Source organism: Lontra canadensis, unplaced genomic scaffold (assembly GCF_010015895.1).
Source record: "Lontra canadensis isolate GAN:19392208 unplaced genomic scaffold, GSC_riverotter_1.0 scaffold2, whole genome shotgun sequence".
NCBI classification, from domain to species: Eukaryota; Metazoa; Chordata; class Mammalia; order Carnivora; family Mustelidae; genus Lontra; species Lontra canadensis.
Genome location: NW_022630996.1, coordinates 60,802,945 through 60,826,311, shown reverse-complemented (window position 1 = coordinate 60,826,311; position 23,367 = coordinate 60,802,945). Strand labels below are relative to the sequence as shown.

The window sequence follows — 23,367 nt, the reverse complement described above, 5'->3', positions numbered from 1 at the left end:
GACAGATGAAGCTACAAATCAGTGGAGGAAAAATGAACTCTTAGTAAAAATGTTGTTAAGGTATTTATTTATAACACTTGGAAAACATAAAAATAGATTGCTAACACATATTATAATAAAAAATAAGTTCCAGGTAGTTAACAACCTAAATGCAAAATGGCAAAATGTTAAAACTTTTTTTCTAATAAATATTATTTTATTTTCAGTGTTCCAGAATTCACTGTTTATGCTCCACACCCAGTGCTCCATGCAATACGTGTCCTCCATAATACCCACCACCAGGCTCACCAAACACCCCACCCTCCGCCCCTCCAAAACCCTCAGTTCAGTCTCTCATGGTTTGTCTCCCCCTCAAATTACCCCCAGTTCACTTCTCCTCTCCGTCTCCCAATGTCCTCCGTGTTATTCCTCATGCTCCACAAGTAAGTGAAACCATATGATAATTGACTCTCTCTGCTTGACTTATTTCACTCAGCATAATCTCCTCCAGTCCTGTCCATGTTGATACAAAAGTTGGGTATTCATCCTTTCTGATGGAGGCATAATACTCCATTGTATATATGGACCATATCTTCTTTATCCATTTGTCCATTGAAGGGCATCTTGGTTCTTTCCACAGTTGGGCGGCTGTGGCCATTGCTGCTATGAACATTGGGGTACAGATGGCCTTTCTTTTCACTACATCTGTACCTTTGGGGTAAATACCCAGTAGTGCAAATGCAGGGTCATACGGTAGCTCTATTTTTAATTTCTTAAGGAATCTCCACTCTGTTTTCCAAAGTGGCTGCACCAACTTGCATTCCCACCAACAGTGTAAGAGGGTTCCCCTTTCTCCACATCCTCTCCAACACTTGTTGTTTACTGTCTTGTTAATTTTGGCCATTCTAACTGGTGTAAGGTGGTATCTCAATGTGGTTTTGATTTGAATCTCCCTGATGGCTAATGATGATGAACATTTTTTTCATGTGTCTGTTAATCATCTGTATGTCCTCTTTGGAGAAGTGTCTGTTCATGTCTTCTGCCCATTTTTTTGACGTGATTATCTGTTTTGTGGGGGTTGAGTTTGAGGAGTTCTTTATAGATCTTGGATATCAGCCCGTTGTCTGTGTTTTCATTTGCGAATATCTTCTCCCATTCCGTGGGTTGCCTCCTTGTTTTGTTGACCCTTTCCTTTGCTGTGCAGAAGCTTTTGATCTTGGTGAAGTCCCAAAAGTTCATTTCCGCTTTTGTTTCCTTTGCCTTTGGAGACATGTCTTGAAAGAAGTTGTTGTGGCCGATGTCAAAGAGGTTACTGCCTATGTTCTCCTCTAGGATTTTGATAGATTCCTGCCTCACGTTAGGTCTCTTATCCATTTCGAGTTTATCTTGGTGTATGGTGTAAGAGAATGGTCGAGTTTCACTCTTCTATACATAGCTGCCAATTTTCCCCACACCATTTACTAAAGAGACTGTCTTTTTTCCACTGTATATTTTTTCCTGTTTTGTCAAAGATTCTTTGACTGTTGAGGGTCCTTATCTGGGCTTGCTACATTGTTCCATTGGTCTATGTGTCTGTTTTTGTGCCAGTACCATGCTGTCTTGGTGATCACAGCTTTGTAGTGAAGCTTGAATCAGGCAACGTGATGCCCCCAGTTTTTTCTTTTTCAGCATTTCCTTAGCAGTTCGAGGGCTCTTCTGATTCCATACAAATTTTAGGATTGTTTGTTCCAGCTCTTTGAAAAATGCCAGTGGCATTTTGATTGGGGTGGCATTGAAAGTATAGATGGCTCTAGGTAGTATAGACATTTTAACAATATTTATTCTTCTGACCCATGAGCATGGAATGCTCTTCCATCTTTTTGTGTCTTCTTCAATTTCTTTCATGAGTGTTCTGTAGTTCTTCAAGTACAGATCCTTTACTCTTTGGTTAGGTTTATTCCCAGGTATCTTATGGTACTTGGTGCTATAGTAAATGGAATCAATACTCTAATTTCCCTTTCTATATTTTCATTGTTAGTGTATAAGAAAGCAACTGATTTCTGTACATTGATTTTGTATCCTGCCACATTACTGAATTATTGTATGAGTTCTAGAAGTTTGGGGGTGGAGTTTTTTGGGTTTCCATATAAAGTATCATGTCATTTGGGAAGAGAGGGAAATTGACTTCTTCTTTGCCAATTTGAATACCTTTTATTTCTTTTTGTTGTCTGATTGCTGTTGCTAGGAGTTCCAGTACTATGTTGAATAAAAGTGGTGAGAATGGACATCCTTGTCATGTTCCTGATCGCAAAGGGAAGGCTTGTCAGCTTTTCCCCATTGAGGATGATATTCACTTGGGTTTTTCATAGATAGATTTTATGACGTTGAGGAATGTTCCTTCTATCCCTATACTTTGAATCGTTTTAATCAGGAATGGATGCTATATCTTGTCAAATGCTTTTTCTGCATCAATTGAGAGGACTATGTGGTTCTTCTCTCTTCTTTTATTGACTTATTCCATCACATTGGTTGATTTGCGAATGTTGAACCACCCTTGCATCCAATGGATAAATCCCACCTGGTCATAGTGGATAATCTTTTTAACGTACTGTTGGATCCTGTAAGTAGGATCTTGTTGAGAATCTTGGCATCCATATTCATCAGGGATATTGGTCTGAAATTCTCTTTTTTGGTGGGTCTTTGCCTAGTTTGGGGATCAGGGTGATGCTGGCTTCATAAAAAGAGTCTGGAAGTTTTCCTTCTGTTTCTATTTTTTGAAACAGCTTCAAGAGAATAGATATTATTTCTTCTTTGAATGTTTGGTAGACTTCTCCAGGGAATCTGTCAGGTCCTGGGCTCTTGTTTTTTGGGAGGTTTTTAGCTCACTGCTTCAATCACGTTACTAGATATTGGTCTACTCAGGTTGCCAATTTCTTCCTGATTCAGTTTTGGAAGTTCATAGTTTTCTAAGAATGCATCCATTTCATTTAGGTTGCTTAACTTATTGGCGTATAACTGTTAATAATAATTTCTGGTGATTGTTTCAATTTTTTTGGCATTAGTCATAATCTCTCCCTTTTCATTTATAATTTTATTAATTTGGATCCTCTCTCTTTTCTTTTGGATTAGTTTGCCCAGTGGTTTATCTATCTTATTGATTCTTTCAAAAAAAACGGCTTCTACTTTTGTTGATGTGTTCTACTTTATCTCTAATTTCTATCTCATTGATCTCTGCTCTAGTCTTGATTATTTCCCTTCTTGTGTGTGAGGTTGGCTTAATTTGTTGTTGATTCTCCAGTTCTTTAAGGTATAAAGAGAGCTGGTATATTCTGGATTTTTCCAGAAAAATGGGAGTCTTGGATGGCTATGTATTTCCCCCTAGGACCACCTTTACCATATCCCATAGGTTTTGGACCAAAGTGTCTTCATTCTCATTGGTTTCCATGAATTGTTTAATTTCTTCTTTGGTTTCCTGGTTGATCCAAACATTCTTATGCAAGGTGGTCTTTAGCTTCCAAGTGTTTGAATTCCTTCCAAGCTTTTTCTTGTGGTTGAGTTCCAGTTTCAAAGCATTGTGGTCTGAGAATATGCAGGGAATAATCTCAGTCTTTTGGTATTGGTTGAGCCCTGATTTGTGACCCAGGATGTAGTCTATTCTGGAGAAAGTTCCATGTGCACTTGAGAAGAGTGAGTATTCTGTTGTTTTAGGGTGGAATGTTCTGTATATATCTATGAGGTCCATCTGGTCCAATGAGTAGAGAGCCCAGATAAGGACCCTCAACAGTCAAAGAATCTTTGACAAAACAGGAAAAAATATACAGTGGAAAAAAGACAGTCTCTTTAGTAAATGGTGTGGGGAAAATTGGCAGCTATGTATAGAAGAGTGAAACTCGACCATTCTCTTACACCATACACCAAGATAAACTCGAAATGGATAAGAGACCTAACGTGAGGCAGGAATCTATCAAAATCCTAGAGGAGAACATAGGCAGTAACCTCTTTGACATCGGCCACAACAACTTCTTTCAAGACATGTCTCCAAAGGCAAAGGAAACAAAAGCGGAAATGAACTTTTGGGACTTCACCAAGATCAAAAGCTTCTGCACAGCAAAGGAAAGGGTCAACAAAACAAGGAGGCAACCCACGGAATGGGAGAAGATATTCGCAAATGAAAACACAGACAACGGGCTGATATCCAAGATCTATAAAGAACTCCTCAAACTCAACCCCCACAAAACAGATAATCACGTCAAAAAAATGGGCAGAAGACATGAACAGACACTTCTCCAAAGAGGACATACAGATGATTAACAGACACATGAAAAAAATGTTCATCATCATTAGCCATCAGGGAGATTCAAATCAAAACCACATTGAGATACCACCTTACACCAGTTAGAATGGCCAAAATTAACAAGACAGTAAACAACAAGTGTTGGAGAGGATGTGGAGAAAGGGGAACCCTCTTACACTGTTGGTGGGAATGCAAGTTGGTGCAGCCACTTTGGAAAACAGAGTGGAGATTCCTTAAGAAATTAAAAATAGAGCTACCGTATGACCCTGCATTTGCACTACTGGGTATTTACCCCAAAGGTACAGATGTAGTGAAAAGAAAGGCCATCTGTACCCCAATGTTCATAGCAGCAATGGCCACAGCCGCCCAACTGTGGAAAGAACCAAGATGCCCTTCAATGGACAAATGGATAAAGAAGATATGGTCCATATATACAATGGAGTATTATGCCTCCATCAGAAAGGATGAATACCCAACTTTTGTATCAACATGGACAGGACTGGAGGAGATTATGCTGAGTGAAATAAGTCAAGCAGAGAGAGTCAATTATCATATGGTTTCACTTACTTGTGGAGCATGAGGAATAACACGGAGGACATTGGGAGACGGAGAGGAGAAGTGAACTGGGGGTAATTTGAGGGGGAGACAAACCATGAGAGACTGAACTGAGGGTTTTGGAGGGGCGGAGGGTGGGGTGTTTGGTGAGCCTGGTGGTGGGTATTATGGAGGACACGTATTGCATGGAGCACTGGGTGTGGAGCATAAACAGTGAATTCTGGAACACTGAAAATAAAATAAAATATTTAAAAAATGGTATGTATAAAACATGTGTATAAAGAACACTAAACAGTAAAGAACAATAAACAAGATAGAACATTAAAGAACACTAGTACTATATATGCTCTTAAACATAAACATATACATTTATATACATGTGTGCGCACATAAACACATACATACAGTTATGAGCATTATCTGTGTTAAGCGTACAACTTGAATAGGACGGATTACCTGCAATTCCTGATGTTTTTTTCCTGAAGAGGAGAGGTGGGAAGAAGGACTAGGGAGGAAGCCCACAGCATATTTCAGCTGGATCTTATAGGTTTTATGTAATTCATTAAGGACAAGAAAGGATGTAAGTATGTCATACGTTAGCAGTTGTCAATTTGTTGTGATAGGAATACAAATGTTGGGTAACCTGAATCTCTCCATTTAGTATTGCTTTTCGAAACAATCTGTTTTTCAAAACAGTCTTTTAAAAACATTAAGTATTTGACTAAGATTGGGAGCTGGTGGATAAAAGACAAATTTCAGGTCAGTAAGAGTATCATAAAAATCAAGTATTTTGTCAATCATGTATTGAAAATGGTAATGTACTATCAGAAAAGTTAATTGTGGTTAATTTTTCTCCTCTTTCCAAAGAATACAAGTCAATGACCAGATTGTGGAAGTGGATGGAATCAGCTTGGTGGGTGTCACACAGAATTTTGCTGCAACTGTTCTCAGAAACACCAAGGGCAATGTCAGGTAAATATGTGTCTTCAGATATATATAATTTTATTATTTAACATTTTGTTATATTTTAGTTTTCTAGATTATACCTATCATTTTATGTAATTACAATGAAGATTTTATCTAAATACTTAACAATTGCCTTAATTTTTAATGTTTCCTTCTTTATTGTAATCGGTTTATGCAAATGTAACATAAGACCAAAAATTATGGTATTTTAGGACGACACAAAGATATGAAATGTACGATGTGACTCAATATGGTTAATCACTGAACTATGTTAGTATGCCTAACTGCATAAAATTTCTACTTAAGTCCTCAACAAACATGAATTTAGACTCTAAATCCTTTTAATAAAACTAGTAATACAGTAAATAGAAATTGAAATGGTTATACATATATCTAGTGCTACATGTTTTTAGATAAACTGGCTAAATTATTTGAGGTTTATACATGCATTTAAAAAAATCTCTGTATAGACTTTATAGGACTAATCTTCAGTAAATTGTAACTCTGCCAACTTAATAGGACAGAGGGTACGTTCTTTTTAACCTTGAAATATATATCTGTCCTGGGGGTTCTGAAAATTGTAGCTAAGAAAACAGATAAGAAAATAGTCCTGAGCCAACTAAGATCAAGGTTTGAAATCCATTTTATTTGGTCATAGGGTATTTATTTTTAAATATTATGTTGCTTATGTCTTTATATTTTCCCATCAATCCTACAAAGGAACACATAGGTGACATTAGTATGGGCAGTTATCAAAATGTTTTAGTGTTATCATCAGAGTGTCACGGCCAAATATCATTGAATCACTATTACTGTAAAGAGGGTAACGTGGAGATTTTATTGCAGCGGGTTTTATGTTGCACAAACATGGGTTTAAGTTTTAAAATTTAGATATTTTTTAGTTGGAAAATACCCTTTCATGCTGAAGGAAGTGTTTAAGGAATACAGCATCAGTGACTTTTATGGGTGCTATGTTGATGCTTCAAGACTACCCATAATCCTGAAAAAAGTGTGTGAAATAATTGGAAAGAGCACAGGAAGAACCGTCTGATGGCTCTCTTAGAGCTGCGTGGGTGGGCTCACTCAGGAAACGGGACTGTCTTTCTGCAGATTACTGTCCTTTCTTGAGACAGCACTTTCCTCTGTCAGTAGAGAACTTTGGTTGTAAAGCTGCCCATTAAGATTTGAAATGAATTTTAAAGTGAAATAAATAAGATACACATTCAGGTTGTAAGAATATTTTTCTTTTTTCTTTCTTTTTTTATAAGAACATTTTTCAGTTGCAAGGAAGTTTTTAGTTCCATGAAATCATAGCCATCCTTTTTTATTTCAATCCTCCTACAAATTACAAATGGCATCTCAGCTATCTTCGGATTTTAGTCTCTCCCTTTTTCAGTCTGTTCTTTGTATACTTCCTCCGAGTGGAGGAAAATAATAGCAGTTTTCAAATCTAGGAAGGGCTATTTTGGCAAAAGGAATGAACTCATTCTGTGTAACTCAAGTCCTGGAAGATCTGGGACCTTTGGGTAGAAGCGATAATTCCACATCCGTCACGTGCCTCTCCTCTTCAGACACCTTCAGTGGCCCCCCATTCTGTACAGCATCGAAGCTCTATATCCTGGTATTAAAATCCTTCGTCACCCAGTCTTATCACGTACCTCTCCCTGTATTCATGCTTTGGTACAGTCACACTGGGGTAGCCATATTCCTTCAAATGTGACTTGAGTTATTGTTTTATTATTGTGCCTTTCTCTCTGTCATTTCTTCTGTTTAAGATACTGTCTTCTGTTTAGAACCTACTTATCTTGAGGAACATATTTCAACTCCTTTACCCTCCAAGAAATCCTCCTTGACCTCCATATCCCCTAGTGGTCTCTCTTCCTGGTAGCATTCATCATTCATACTACTTTTTTAACCTTGAGGTTATAGAATATTACTTTCATCTTTTAAAGGCATACATTTATTTCCTCATTCACTTTGCACAAATCTTGATATTAAATGGGACCTTTACCCCTCCTTATACCCCAAATTGTTTAGCCCAGGGTCTTAGTTAATGGAATATAAGGAGTAAGTCTTTTCTCAATTTTAACTTATCAAAAGTAATATTGAAGTTCTGTGAATATAATTTAGGTGGTAATGATTATAAATGATAACTTAGCTATCACATTTAGTGGTTACTGAAATTTATTTTCAAAAAGGGATATCTGAAAAATTAGTAAATTTAGTTTGATATTTTTCCTAACTACTAAGCACATATCTGGGAGGAATGTGTGGAAGCCATGGCTCTAAAGATACAAGTGGGAGAAAGATAGGAAGCTAGAAGTGGTGAGAAAAATGAAACTGAGATTTGGTTGGTGATTATTTCTGAAGTATTAGAGGTCAAGATTTTTACTTATTTCATGGAAATGTATATGAAATTGGTACCAGGATTTGGATATGCATCAAAATCACACAGTGAATTTTGTGACTTCGTCTGCCCTTACAGAGAATCGTTTCCCATCTGACCTCAGTCTGCTTTATTTTATTAAACTTTAAATTATAATACCTGAGTTTATGAACTAATACTACTAACAAAAGACTCCATTACTATGATATTTTTTAACACACTGGAGAAATTACAGGTATTTTAATGTGATAATTTTTAAGGCTTATATGTTTTTCAACTCTGCATCATTTTTATGAGTTAAGAAGTAGTTCGGCTCAAACCAGGTGAGGGGTCCTGGGGGACTGGAAGTCTAGGCCTGACTCAAAGTATCAGTAAACAATGACTATTTCCTTCATTTTACTGATGTCATTTAAAAACTAAGCATTGAGGATAACTACTATGCTAATATCATGTAATCATTTAACATAATTGATTAGGAAAAGACTCCTTAAATAGTTCATAGTCAGAAATAATGCAGCACAGCAACAGCAGGGGAAAGGGTGGGCATGGTGAACTCAAGACACAGTCTTCTTTATCATCCCTCTTCTGGGCCTCGCAGGACTTGCTGGTCTCCAGATGCAAAACCACCACGGGCATGTGTATGGAGCATCTTGGTACCAAGAAGTCCAAAATCTGTGTGTGGTAGGGATTTCTCATTGAAATCATTGAAAACCCCTGGACTCCACAAAATCTAGGTAGAAGAAATAAATCCAGTGATTATTACCAAACAACTTTGACAGGTTAGTCTGTCTTGCCTTGAAACAGCTCATGGACCCCTATTTGCAAAACACCTTTTTTCCCTGGTTAGTATATCTCGCAGCTTTGACCAAGGTTCAGTACCATGCTCTAGGCAATTCTGCATACTTTGTCAGTCCATTCGCTTTCTGGATTAACTCGTGCTCTCTAATATGTAGTGCATAACACATTTACGGCTCTCCTTTTGACTTTAGATTCATACTACTTAGTATGTTTCTATTGTATGTTTCTTCTTTTAAAAATTTTTATTGGGGGGCGCCTGGGTGGCTCAGTGGATTAAGCCTCTGCCTTCAGCTCAGGTCATGATCTCAGGGTCCTGGGATCAAGTCCCGCATCGGGCTCTCTGCTCAGTGGGGAGCCTGCTTCCTCCTCTCTCTCTCTCTGCCTGCCACTCTGCCTACTTATGATCTCTCTCTGTCAAATAAATAAATTCTTAAAAAAAAATTTTTTTTGGAGTGTATTTATTGTATATTTCAATATTTCCTGGTGAAAACCTAAAAAGAAAATGTTGTAAATTACTTGAAAACCTGTAATCTTGGGGCACCTAGGTGGCGCAGTGGGTTAAGCCTCTGCCTTCGGCTTGGGTCATGGTCTCAGGGTCCGAGAATCGAGCCCTGCATTGGGCTCTCTGCTCAGCGGGGAGCCTGCTTCCCCCTCTCTCTCTACCTCTTCTGCCTACTTGTGATCTCTCTCTGTCAAATAAATAAATAAAATCTTAAAAAAAAAAAGAAAACCTGTAATCTTTTTGATGCTTATTAGAAGGTAACTTGCCAAATGTAATATAGTTAAAGTTAGAAAAATGTTCTATTCTTATTGTCAGATCCTACAATATATAAAGCATAATTTAAATAGTTTAGATTCAGTTCATTTGAATCCACAGGTTTAGCTACTTAAAATCCATTTTTAATCAGAACATACTAAATGATGCTTTTCTTGGAGATCCTTAGAAGATCCTGATGTCTGTTGGTCCATGTAAAGTAATGGGAAAATACTTTTAAACATGAAATTATAAAGTTATTAGAAAAATAAAAATAATTAGTTCAAAATGATAAAAATACTGATCATATACCTCTGAAAAGAAAGCAGGAATCTCTAGATATTAAGGGACTAATTAAAATTTACACAAACTACCTTCCAATTAATTTTGGGTATGTAATTTAGCTTTCTATGATGTTGTTTTGTCAGAGATGTCCCAAATGTAGACATTTGACTCAGTCTCTCATGTTTTATCTCTGTGGACAAGGGAAAAATGTGTTTTAATTATAAGATAGCCACAGGATAGGTACAATCATGGAGATAATTCTGTTACAAATTATAAATATTATTTAATGTATTCACTGATATTTCTTTATGCACTTAGCACTAGGAATAATTGTCTTTCTCTAGTAACTACCTTTTCTCCCATGAAGCCAGAACTCATAGGTTCAGATTCTGACTTGTGAAATGGAAGCTGTGTTTATGGAAGTGTTAAAATCTCCCTGTGCTGTAGTTTATTCACGTATAAACCGGGCATCATAATAGTACCTCACGTACATTTGAGATGAGTATTAGATGAGTGAAAACATGTAATGAATGCCTAGAAAAAGTTGAAATTCAGTGAAACTTTAGTGATTATTATTTTCTTCTGAAAACTCTGATTCCTTCTTAGGTGTTCATGTAGATTGTTAGAAAACTGAGTCAATTTTATAGCCATTTCTAACAAAGGCACAGGATCTGATAGTCTGCAGAGGAAACCGTTGTTACAGGTTTCTCTTTTTAGCTCTTTTGGAAGCACCAGTATAAGTCTTTTCTTTATTCTTTGATTTTTCAGTTTTAGGTAAAAATTTAATGATTGCTTATTATAAAACTTTCACCTATCGGTTTTATTGTTCAGTTAAAAACTTTTACAAGAGTTTATGACATGTACTTTTTATTAAATGGCTACAGTTGTCTTATGCTGTTTTTCTATAAGTTCATTCAAAAATTAAAACCAATAAATCATATTTATAATGTTATGGTTATGAAAGTATTAGTCTAGAATCAAGTATGACTGATAGGAAATAAAATGTAATTTTATGTCATTCAATCTGTGTCACTTTTCAAGGCATAAAGGTTCTAATGGAACCTGACTTAATTTATTTCTAGCCTTCTTGATTTCCTCTGGGTCATACATAGCTGCCAGGGAGCTTACATGTCTAAAAATGTATCATTTGGCCCTGAAATATAAGTAGGTATAGTATTTGAATTCAAAATCCTTCTCTTTCAGTATTATGAAGGTATTTTCCATTGTCTTTTAATATCTACAATTGGTAAAGAGAGTGTTAGTATTAATCTGATTTGTAGCCCTTTATGGTTTTCTGCTTTGGATTTTGTTGCCCTCTTTGGTTTTTGAAATTTTTATCAGGCTATAAGTAGATCTGTATTTGTTTGTTTGTTTGTTTGTTTTGCTTGGAACTCAATCTGAAGTTGAATTTGGGAAATTTTCTATTACTGTTTTCTTTCTCTATTATTCATTGTGTTGATCTTCTTTTCTCAAACCAGTATTAAATGGGGAATTAGATACCTCGGCCATATCCTCTGGCATGTTCTTTTCTCTCAGGATCTCCATCTGTTTACATTTTTTAAAATGTATTCTTGAGTTTTCTCAATTTAATCTTCCAGATTACCAATTTATTTTAAAGCTATGGCTTTTTTTCTTTTTCTTTTTCTTTTTTCTTCTAGCTTTTCTGGCCCATTCTCAATTTCCTTTTGTTACTTAAATCTCCATCCTCTCTCGTCTAAGCTTGAGAGTTATTCAGCTTCCTACTTGAGATCTTCATGTGGCATTCAAAGTCAATTAAATTTCATTTGGCACATCAAATGTAATATGTTCAAATTATTATCTTTTATTTGTACCATTCTCTATCTTGCACCCTTGTCCAAAAAAAAAAAAAAAAATCATATGATCTTTACTCTTATCAAGTCTCAGTTCAAAGATCACTCTTTCGATGAATGAATTCTTCTTATAGTATGGTACTTAATGTTGTCCGAACACCAAGTCAGTTTCTGTCACTTTACCATGTTTTCCATACAGCATCCTCCAAGCAAATGATCCTCTGATGATCCTCTCTTCTGGGCATTGCTTCTCTTGTTCAGTTTTCCACCACATTTACTCCTGACTAGTCTTGTTGATTAGAGTATGAAGGAAATAGTGAGGTGTGATTTTTGAGGCTAGGCTGTAAAAGGCATGTGGCTTCTACCTTGGTCTTCTGGATCATCAGCTCTGGAGAAATGCAGCTGCCACGTTGAGAAGACATTCAGACAGCTTTCTGGAGAGGCTTACACAAGGAAGAAGTTAGGCCTGCCAATAGCCAGTGCCAACTAACCAGCTCTGTGAGGGCGGCACCTTGGTGCAAGATCTTCCAGCCTCAGTAAGACCTTGAGATACTTGCAGCCCTGTCAACATTTGATTTAACTTAGTGAGAAGCACCAAGCCAGAACTGCGTCAAGCATCTCCTGAATTCTTGACTCAGAGAAGATATGGAAGATAAAATGTCTATAAATTTTGGGATAATTTATTATATAAGTTAGAATAAAAGAGAGGACATCATTATAGACCTAACAGTAAAAGGATCGGCCAATATTATCAAGAACTTTATGCTAATAAATGCAACTTAGAATAAATGATAAATTTCTTAGAAAACAATACTATGATGGAGTACCAAGGCTCATTCAAGAAAAAGTTGAGAGTGTGTGTGTGTGTGTGTAAATGTACACATGAAAATGAATTTAGAGTTTAAGTTTTCCAGCAAAGAAAATTCCAGTATCAATTTGTTTGGTTGGTGAATCTTACCACACATTAGAGGGAGAAATAACATGACTTCTATATAAACTTTTCCAGAACATAAAAGAGAGGACACATCTCAGCTACATTTATGAGACCAGCATTACCATCATATTAAAGTCAGAAATAGACATTAAAACAAAAGTTATTACATACCAGTATTGCTCATGAATGTAGATATAGAAGTCCTTAGCAAAATTTAACAGATTGAAGTCAGGAATATATGAAAAGGATAATACATTATGGCTAAATGACATTTATTTTTGGAATGCATGTTTGATTTAATGTTTGAAATTCAACCTGTGGAATTTTCTATACTGATAGAAGCATGGAGAAAAATCATAGGTTCATATGCTCATCTCAGAAGTTGGAGACCAGAAAAAACTCAGGAAACTTGAAATATAAGAGAATTTCCTCAATGTGATAGATAACATATAAATGAAATCTACAGCTAATACTATACTTAATGATGAGAGACCAAATGCTTTCTGTCTAGTATAAGAACAATGTCAGTGTGTCCACTTTCACCACTTTCTTCAGCCGTGTCCTGGGGCTCATAACTAGGTCAATGAGGCAAAAATAAGAAATGAAAAGCACAAAAGACTGAAAAGGAAGAAGTAAAACAATTTATTCACAGATGAGATGGTCATCTATGTTAGAAAGACCTAAAGAATCTACCAAAGATGCTACTAGAACTACTAGTAAGTGAGTCAAACAGGGTTACAGGGCATAGGTTGATGTACAGAAATCAGTTCTATTCGGTATACTTGCAACAAGAAGGAATTGAAAATTCAGATAAAAAATATTTATGTTAGCATTGAAAACATGAAATACTTAAGGATAACGTTACAAAGATATGTTGACAATTTCAGCAAAATATTTCTGAGAGAATATAAGGACTACCTAAATGATGAACCAATAGACCATGTTCATGGGTCAGAATACTCAATGTTGTTAAAATTTCAATTTCCTCTAAATCTGCAGACTAAGGACAATCTTAGTGAAAATCTCAGCAAGATTTTTTGTAGAAATTAATATTTTCTAAAAAGAACAAATTTGGAGAACTTTCACTGCTGCAAAGCTACACTAATCACAACAGTCTGGTTTAGGCATATGGATAGAAATCCAGTTTAATGAAACAGAAAAGAGAGTTCTAATATCAACCTGCACAGACATGAACAACTGATTTTTGACAAATGCACCAGAATAATTCAGTGGGGGAAATTATAGTCTTTTCAACACATGGTGCTGGGACCATTGAATAACTCATTAAAAAAAAAAAAAAAAGAATGAGAACACTTGACCTTTGTCCCACAGTATATACAAAAATTAATTCAAGATTGATTATAGATCTAAGTACAACTGAAACCAAAAATTTCTGGAAAAAAGGCAAAAATCTTTATGACCTTGGGTTAATCAGATCTTTTAAGACACAAAAACAAGAAATATAAGAAAAAGACATGATAAATTAAACTGCATCAAAATTTAAAACATTTGTTTAAAAAAATCCTTAAGAAAATGGAAAAGCGGGCTAAAGACCGAGTATTTGCAAAAACAATTATCTGATAGAGGACTGTTATTTAGAAGATATGAAGAACTCTTATAATTCAATAAGAAGATGTATAATCCTATTAAAAATGTGCAAATCAATTAAAGAGACACTTTACCGAGGAGAATACACAGTTAAGCACATGAAATACTGCTCAACATCATTAATCACTGAGGAAATGCAAATTAAATCCACAATGAGGTACTACTGCACACCCCCTAGTATGGCCGAAATTTAAAAGACTGATAATACTAGGCATTGACAAGGATGTGGAGCAAATTTAACATTCATTTGTTGCCAGCAGGAATGCAAACTAGCACAGCCATTTTGCAGAATAGTTTGGCAAATTCTTATAAAGTTAAGCATGTATTTGCCATATCAGCCAGCAATTCTATTCTTAGCTGTGTGTTCAAGAGCAATAAAAACATAAATCTACCCAAAGACTCATACTTACATGTTCATAGGAGCTTTGTTCATAAAGCTAGAAACAACTCAAATGCCCTTTAACTGATAAAGGATATACAAATTGTGTTAGAGCCTGTGTAATGAAATATTTCTCCGCAATGCTAAGAAACAAATTACCAACATATGCAACACAGTATTTGACTGTCAGCACTATTATATTGACTTAAGAAGGCAGACAGAAAAGGCTTTATACTCTACTTTAAACCGCAAGCATTTAAGAGGCATTTTTGAGGCAGTGAAAATGTGCTATATTGTGGCTATTGTATTTGTGACTCAGCTGTCTGTATATGTATTAGACAACTTTAATTTGGCGAATTTTATTGTATATTAATTCGATCTCAATAAAACTGATTTTTAAAAAAATGTATGTTAATAGTTATGATTAACTTAGAAAGCACCATGCTAACTAATTTTATTGATGGGAATGGGGATTTCTACTTAAGAAAGGCAGATGTATTCAAACTGAAATTCCTCAGTAATATGTATATGTTATTATGCTATATACTTCTTTTTAAAAAATATTTTCCATTATTAATTTTCTACCAAAAAAAATAGTATCTATATTAAATTCTTGTCTGGACCCTTTTCTTTCTTTAGACATGGATTTGCAACATAACTTTTAAGAACTCATGTGTTTTGGGGTGTTACAGCTTTAAATGGGACCTTTCTGATCTTGTTTACCACTATGTAAATGACATAGTGTACCTATTGTTGTAAAATGTATTGCCCCAATCTTAGTGACTTGAAACAACAAACTTTTTATCTCACAGTTTATAGGATCACTTTCCAGCTTTTTCATGAGACCCTCTCTACAGGGATGGCTAACAACATGGAAACTGGATTTCCCAGAGGAAGTAATCCAAGAGAGTATCCAAGATGGAACCTACCATCTTTTCATAACTTAATATCCAAAGTGACATTCCATCAGTTTTGTATTTTATTAGATAAAAGAGTTTAACAGGTCCCTCTTATGCTCCATGAACATCAGGAGCCAGAGATCACTTAGGTGCATTTTAGAGGCTGCATATTACATAATGATCAATAACTGATTGATGGATAGACAGGCAGTCTGATCAATGTTGAACCACAGTATAGTTTGTTTAATGACTACCCTCTCTTAAGAAGAACCCTGAAAAATTTTGAGACTATTTGGAAAAGACTGACCAGGATGGGGAGAGATCAAAACATTTTTTCTTTGTATACATATAAAAATTAAAGACTCTGCCAACTTTTACCTAAAATAGAAAATTTTAAGAAGACATAGTAATGATTGTGAAGTATTTGAAAGAGTGAACTGTGGGAAAAGACTTAGGTATTCTTTTTAACTCCAGATAGCTGTCCTAGTACGAGAGGAAGCAATTATAGGAAAATGATGTTACAGGAGAGCAATTGTGCTTCAGTATGAGAAATTTCTAATAAATTGTATATTTGCTCTTCAGTGCCATTTACATTAAACTTTGAATGCTTTCTGGCAAGTATCACACTTTTATCCTTAGCATATGTGTTTAGTGAGTTTTTGACATTGAGCCATATGACACTTCTGGAGATGAGGATTTTATAGGAATTCTAGCTATACATAATAAAAAATAAATTAATCTGAAGGTCTTAAATATTTCCCTATCCTTTTTGGAAGAGGTTATACTACTCAAAAGAAAATATAAATAAATGCATGTTGAATTTTTAAAATAAATATGCACTTGTTTATTTTGGATTCACACGTGGATATGTAATTTGTCTTTTTTTTTTTTAAGATTATTTATTTATTTGACAGAGAGCGAGAGAGAGAGAGAGAGAGAGAGAGATCACAAGTAGGCAGAGAGGCAGGCAGAGGGGAAGGGCGAAGCAGGCTCCCTCCTGAGCAGAAAGCCTGATGCAGGGCTCCATCCCAGCACCCTGAGATCAGGACCTGAGCCGAAGGCAGAGGCTTAACCCACTGAGCTACCGAGGCACCCCTGGATATATAATTTTTAAATATGAAAGTTTTTTTCTAAATTTTTTTTACCTAAAATCATTGGTTTTCCATTTGAAGATTTCCATTTGAAGTACATTAAATCTTGAAATGTTTTTGCTTCATTCACATCATTTTAATAAGAGGTTTTGTTGCCCTTACAGCACAAGGAGAAATTGAGAGTTTCACTTTTTATCAGAGTCTTGATTTTGTGGTTGTGCATAATGGAGTGTCATTTGTAATGAAGGGCAGTCAGGGCACCACCATGTTCATGGGAATTCTCAGTCCTTACAGATTTTGTGTTTACATTACTCCCTTGTGGTTAGACAAGAGGAATGGGACCATGAGTATTACAACTTTTAAATTATTTAAATTATTTTAAATTATAACTACTTGTGATAGAAGATTAGATAAAAGATTAAAAACAGTGGAAATTTCAAAAAAATGTTTTAAAGGGGACTTGGGCTTAATGAGACATTTTCTGGGGCCAATATATACAGATTAGCATTCAAAAATTTTTCCTTTAAATATTTGTATGCATAACTATTTAAGCCTGAAGTTAACTTTCAAATCAAGAAATTTCTGTTCTTGAGAAGGTATAGCATTTTTAGAAAATATTTAAGTTTATACCTATTATATAGCATATAATCCTTGAAGTGGCATGAGTTAGGCAATTTTTTTAAAGAATTTTTTCAAACAATTTTTAAAGAATTCCAACTATTTTTGTTCTATATTAAAATATAGTTGTAGAACAAAGTTCTTATGATTAAGATTAGGTTATATATAAAATTCATTTCAAAGAAGTAATGCTTATAGTTAGGTTTAAACATTTCAGATCTAGATATTTAAGGTCTAGCTTTTAAAAGCAAACAGGTTGATGGGGGCAGGTGGGCAGGTGATGGACGAGATGGGTTATAGGTATTAAGAAGGGCACTTGTTATGATGAGCCCTGGGTGTTACATGTACGTGATGAATCACCAAATTTTAGTCCTGAAACCAGTATTACACTATATGTTAACTACCTAGAATTTAAGCAAAATTTTGAAACCAAAAAAATAAAAGCAAACATTTTCCTAGATGAATTTAAAATTTTTAAGTGGTATAGAGTATGCTATATTAATCTAAATCCCAATATAGAAAGGAAAAATATGTAAGGATACCCAAATACAAGAAGACGCAAAAGCTTTGCAGTGTAGGACTTCAACCTCAAGATACTAATAGCAAATCTCAGTGAAAGCAGCTAAATATGATTTAACACCACTTGCTCAAGTACAATTAAGTCAAATATTTTAAAAGCTATGAAGTTCAGAGTAAGGCCATAAAATGTCATCAAACGTAGAAAAAACTGAGACACTTCCTACAAAAATATTTAAAAGTACCATGGGATCTTATGATCCAAGACTCCACTATAATGAGAGTAGGTGATGTGTATCCATTTTTCTTTTAATTTTTTAGGTATATCTTACAGGTTTTTGGTGTGCGGACAATAAGTATTTGTTACAGAATAAAATAATTGATTTTGTAAGAGCTAATAAGTATATTCTACTGTAGCTTTTCCTTTTTTAGACTTAAGTCTACATTAAAAATTCTTTAGTATAAAAAATTTGAGGTTTTGACATCATTTAAGCACCATTTTTGACTAGTATATCACTTTTATTATCATAAATATCTGCAAAACAAGGGACTCATAGCTCATCAATTTTCAACATAACCTCTCACATCATTTACACTGAACATGTAGGATCTTTATGACTTCAGTTCAGCAAATTGTAAATGCAATTTTATAGTTGTTTAGTTTTTGTTTGACAGTGCACCAGAGAATTCAATAAACTAATCCAATAAATCCTGTATAATTTCATCATCTAAACTGTAAAAGACAGTGCATGGACACTGCTTGGTCTGATAATAGATGAAAGGAAAAGGGGAAACTGATTTATCTGTCTTTCTCTATTGTATCTCAGCCTGAGGGAGTGAGGGGGCAGTTCTTATTGAAATAACTCACATCAAAAAAAGATAATTGTTTGAAACACTAGAAACAAGTCATGCTGAACACATAAACCCTCATTTTGTATTTTAGGTCTAGCCTTTATTTGTCCATTATAACCTTAGAAAATACTGAATTTTTAATCCAAATGTCTATTACAGTTTGGCTCTTGTTATCTCAACCTTTATAAGTAAAAAATGAAAAGATCAATCTATTCCTTGTGGAAGAAAAGTAAATGCATTTAGAAAGTAACAGGAAAACATATTGTTTTCTTAAAGGATCTTAAAGGCTGATTTGACTATGTGTGTGTCGTTTCAGTCGGAGATAATGTCTAAAATATAATTCATAATTGTGCATAAATATTAGTTAATTTGGTCACATGTGTTTAGAGGAACTGATAGTTGTTGACTTTTTTAATTGTTATAGCTTTGAAGACTTTAAAAATTCAATTTAAAGGGATCACATGACCTCTACTTTTATTTTTTGATGGTATCTAAAATTAAGGTTCTCAGAACTTCAGTGCAAGTATTTTACCTTTGTATTGTGGTTGACTCTCAAAAATGTACTCTGTTTTCAAAACTAGTATGATTCGAATAAGAGGTAATTGGCACCAGTGTACACAGATAGTACTTAAAAATGCATTCACCCCATCTAGCTATTAATACATTATCCAGGTAAAAACAACAGCAAACATTTGTTAAATACTCTCTAGGCAGTAGGTCCTTTGTTAAGCTTTTAAAATGTATTATGTAATATTTACTTAAGTTATTATATTCATTTTATGACAATCTGGAAACTAAGGATTAGAAATGTTAATACATTCAAGGTCACAGAGCCAGTGAGTCATGTTTCTGGTTTAGTGAATTTGTCCTATCATAGCCTTTTTCCCCTTTTGCAGCCACTTTTAACCCCACTTTTAAATTTTACTATCACAGCATAATTATAGTGTGAATGCACAATTGAAATAATAATAACCTAATTTTAAGTTTTGCATTTTCTTCTCAATTGCCTATGTGATAGATTGTATACACATTGTTACAGGAGTCCATTTATAAACACAGCTTAAAAATGGACCAGACACTTAAGAACATATAGAAAGGTAATTTGAATGTTAAGCCATTTTCCAAATGGGAGACTTTATCACTTTCATCGTCCCAGTAATAGTGCCTCATGTCCTTTCATGTCTGTACCACATTTTATTCTTTTATCCCTCCTTTAGACACCTGAAGTAGATACCAATTTTCACATGAGGAAAGTAAGGCATGGAGAATAGTTTAGTTCCACCTCTGGGTGCTTTCCCTCTGAACCATACTTCTCAGGATGCCATTCTCCTCAGGCACATGCGAACTATAAATGACAGCAGAGTACAAGGCTTTAGAGATGTGTGTGACTAGGTGCTGTCACGCTACCCTAAACAGCAGCCTGAATGAAGACGTGTGCTTTAACATAATGCTTTAAAAAGAATATCTCATGAGACGGATTCTCTATTTGATATACAGTTAGAAATCACCTTTATTTCACAAGACTGTAAAGTGATTTTGAATACAAAATGACTATTGGGCAAATAGTGAATAACGTCAAGTTGTAGGGACCAACTCAGAAAGTCACACTACAATTTGAGCAACTATGCCTTCATGGTTTAAAATACGGATTTCTTATGCAATGTGGGACAATACTTATTTCCTCTGGAATTTCAGTTGTACGTGTATTTGTTCCTTTCAGTTTTAGCATCACAAATCATTCTGGCTTGGAATTAGAGATCATGTTTTGAGGGCAGGAAGAGACATGCACGTTGTATTGGAGTTTTGATGTATTATATAATTATATAATTTATTATTATATGATATGCTCTCATCCTATAATTTGGGCTTTAAAAATAATCTTCTGCTCTAAAATTTCTCACAAGGTCTTTCTTAAAACTCCCTCATTCACCTCTAGAGTCATCAGCAGTGGTTCTAACTTGTTGGCAAGTGAACCAAGTCTTATCTTTTTCTCTCCCTGAATTATGTTCAGAGTAATTTTAAACACTTGCCTTGCAGAGGAAATAAACTTCTCTATTCTTAGGGAAAACTGTTCAACTAAAAGATCTGACAATGTAATTCTCAAATGAGTTTAAAGAATTTATGACTCAAATGAATCTAAATTCTAATTTACCTTTTACTTTGAGCTTGGCTGCTGTTTTCAGTTAGTAGCATTTTGTACATTAATTGCTTCCTTCAAATTTCTGTCAGCTTTATAATAGGTTAAGTGATACTTCTTTAAACCCCACTCTGTTATGCATTTGAAGACACATAAAAGATCCATCTAAGTTTTCCTAAATCTCTCATTCTAGGATATGAGTTTCTTAATTGCTTTATATTTATATCCCTAGACATCATTTCTGACTTTTAGACTATTAACCAAAAATATAATGAATTCAAGACAGTCCTTACATGTCTAGATTAGTTGGGCATGGTAAAGGCTTTATGTACCTTCCATCACAGAGACCGAGTATCTCCGAATGAAATAGAAAAATAAACAGGTAAGAAAAGAAGAAATAAAAATGTCTTCATTGTGGATATGATCTTATTTGGAAAAGTCTAAGGAATCTGTGAAAGTCTACTATGATTAATAAGTGAGTTTAGCAGGGTCACAAAATATAAGCCCAATATTCAAAAGTAAATTATATTTGTATATTCAAGAAACAAACCATTAGAAACAAATTTAAAAATCAGCACCATGTCCAGTAACTTGAAAAAACATGAAATAGAGATAAATTTAACAAACTGTATGTCTGAATGTTGTAGTGTATTGCTGAAAGTAAAAAAAAAAAAAAATCTAAATAAATGCAGAAATGCACCATGTTCATGGATTTCCATGAACTATTTCCACAAATAGATCTAGAGAGTCAAAGCAATCCCAAATCAAACATCAAATGGGCCTTTAAAAGAAATAGATGAGCTGATTGTAAAATTTATGTGAAAATGTAGGTAAATTGGAATAGTCAAAATAGTTTTGGAAAGGATATACAGAGTTCGAAAATTCACACCACCTAGTTTCAAGAGTGATTACATAGTAATCAAGGCAGTGTGGTATTCACACAAGGATAAGTACATCAGTGGAAGAGATTGGAAAAGTCCCAAAATTCAGCCCACAAGTATCTAGTCAACTGATTTTCAACAAATATGCTAAAGTAAATTCAATGGCACTAATGAATAGTCTTTTCAATAAATGGTGTGGAAACAACTAGTTATCCATGTGGAAAATGATGAAGCTCCACCCTTACCAAATATTGTGCATGAAAATTAATTTGAAAGATACAGATCTAATACAAATTCAAAACATTAACACTTCAGTAGGACAATAGGAGAAATCTTAAAAATCTTACATGAGGCAAAGATTTCTTAGATAGGAAAAAAAAGACACAAATCTTTTAAAAAGTTATCAATTGAACTTCCTTGGAGTTCAATTTATAAGACACAATTAAGAAAATTCAGAGGTTGGGGTGCGTGGCAGGATCCCAGGGTCCTGGGTTGAGCCCTGCATAGGGCTCCTTGCTCCCTGCTCAGAGAGCCTGCTTCTCCCTCTGCCTGCCACTCTCCCTACTTTTGGTCTCTCTTTCTCTTTGACAAAATAAAATAAAATAAAATATTTTTTAAAAATTTTAAGGGGCCCCTGGGTGGCTCCGTGGGTTAAGCCTCTGCCTTCAACTCAGGTCATGATCTCAGGGTCCTGGGATAGAGCCCCGCCTCGGGCTCTCTGCTCAGCAGGGAGCCTGCTTCCTCCCCCCTACCCCCCCGCCTGCTGCTCTGCCTACTTGTGATCTCTCTCTCTGTGTCAAATAAATAAAATCTTTAAAAAAAAATTTTTTAAAGGAAAAAAGAGAAAAGAGGTTAAATCACAGACTGGGAGGGGATAATAAATCAGATACACAGGCATTATTTGTATGTAGGTATGTATCTATGTGTGTTTATTACATACAGTATACATAGATAAAGATATGCATCCAGAATGTATAAAGAACTATTACAGCACAATAATAAAAAGCTGGATAACCCAGATTTTTTTTTAAATTGGCAAAAGATTTGAAAAAATATTTCACTGACAAAGATATAAGAATGCTCAGTAAGTGCATGAAAAGATACTTAAATGTCATTGATCATCAAAGCATTGGAATTAAAACCATTATAAAGGTACTATTAGATATTCAGAGGAATAGCTAGAATTCTAAAAGACAGTACCAAGTGTTGGTTAGGATGTAAAGCAACTGTAACTTTCCTGCATTACTAGCAGGACTATAAAATGGTATGACCACTTTGAAAAATAATTTGGCAATTTCTTTAAAATTTGAAGATACTGTAGACTGTCAATTCCACTATTAGTTATTTGTGTAAGAGAAATGAAATTTATGCCCCCCCCAACAACTTGCACACAAATGTAACTTTGCTCATAATAACCAAAATCCAGCCTAAATATCCACCAATAGAAGAATAGATAAGCAAATGTAGTACATCTGGTACAATGAAATACTATTCAGTAATAAAACAGAATGAATTACTGATACTTGCATCAGCATGGATAAGTCTCCAAAACATGGTGAGCCAAAGAAGTCAGACACTCTATGATTCTGAAACTCTAGAAAAAACAAATCTAATATGGGCCCAAGGTGAGGATGATTTCCTAGAA

At 34.8% G+C, this 23,367-nt stretch overlaps 1 protein-coding gene across 12 annotated transcripts in view; it reads left to right on the top strand.

The window, feature by feature from the left end:
* PPP1R9A (protein phosphatase 1 regulatory subunit 9A) overlaps positions 1-23,367 on the top strand; it is a 303,872-nt gene that overhangs the window by 188,870 nt on the left and 91,635 nt on the right. For all 12 annotated transcript variants that reach the window (XM_032874822.1, XM_032874813.1, XM_032874796.1 and 9 more), the window contains one exon: positions 5,675-5,779. In XM_032874822.1, the coding sequence (XP_032730713.1) occupies positions 5,675-5,779 (105 nt within the window). The remainder of the gene's footprint in view (positions 1-5,674; positions 5,780-23,367) is intronic.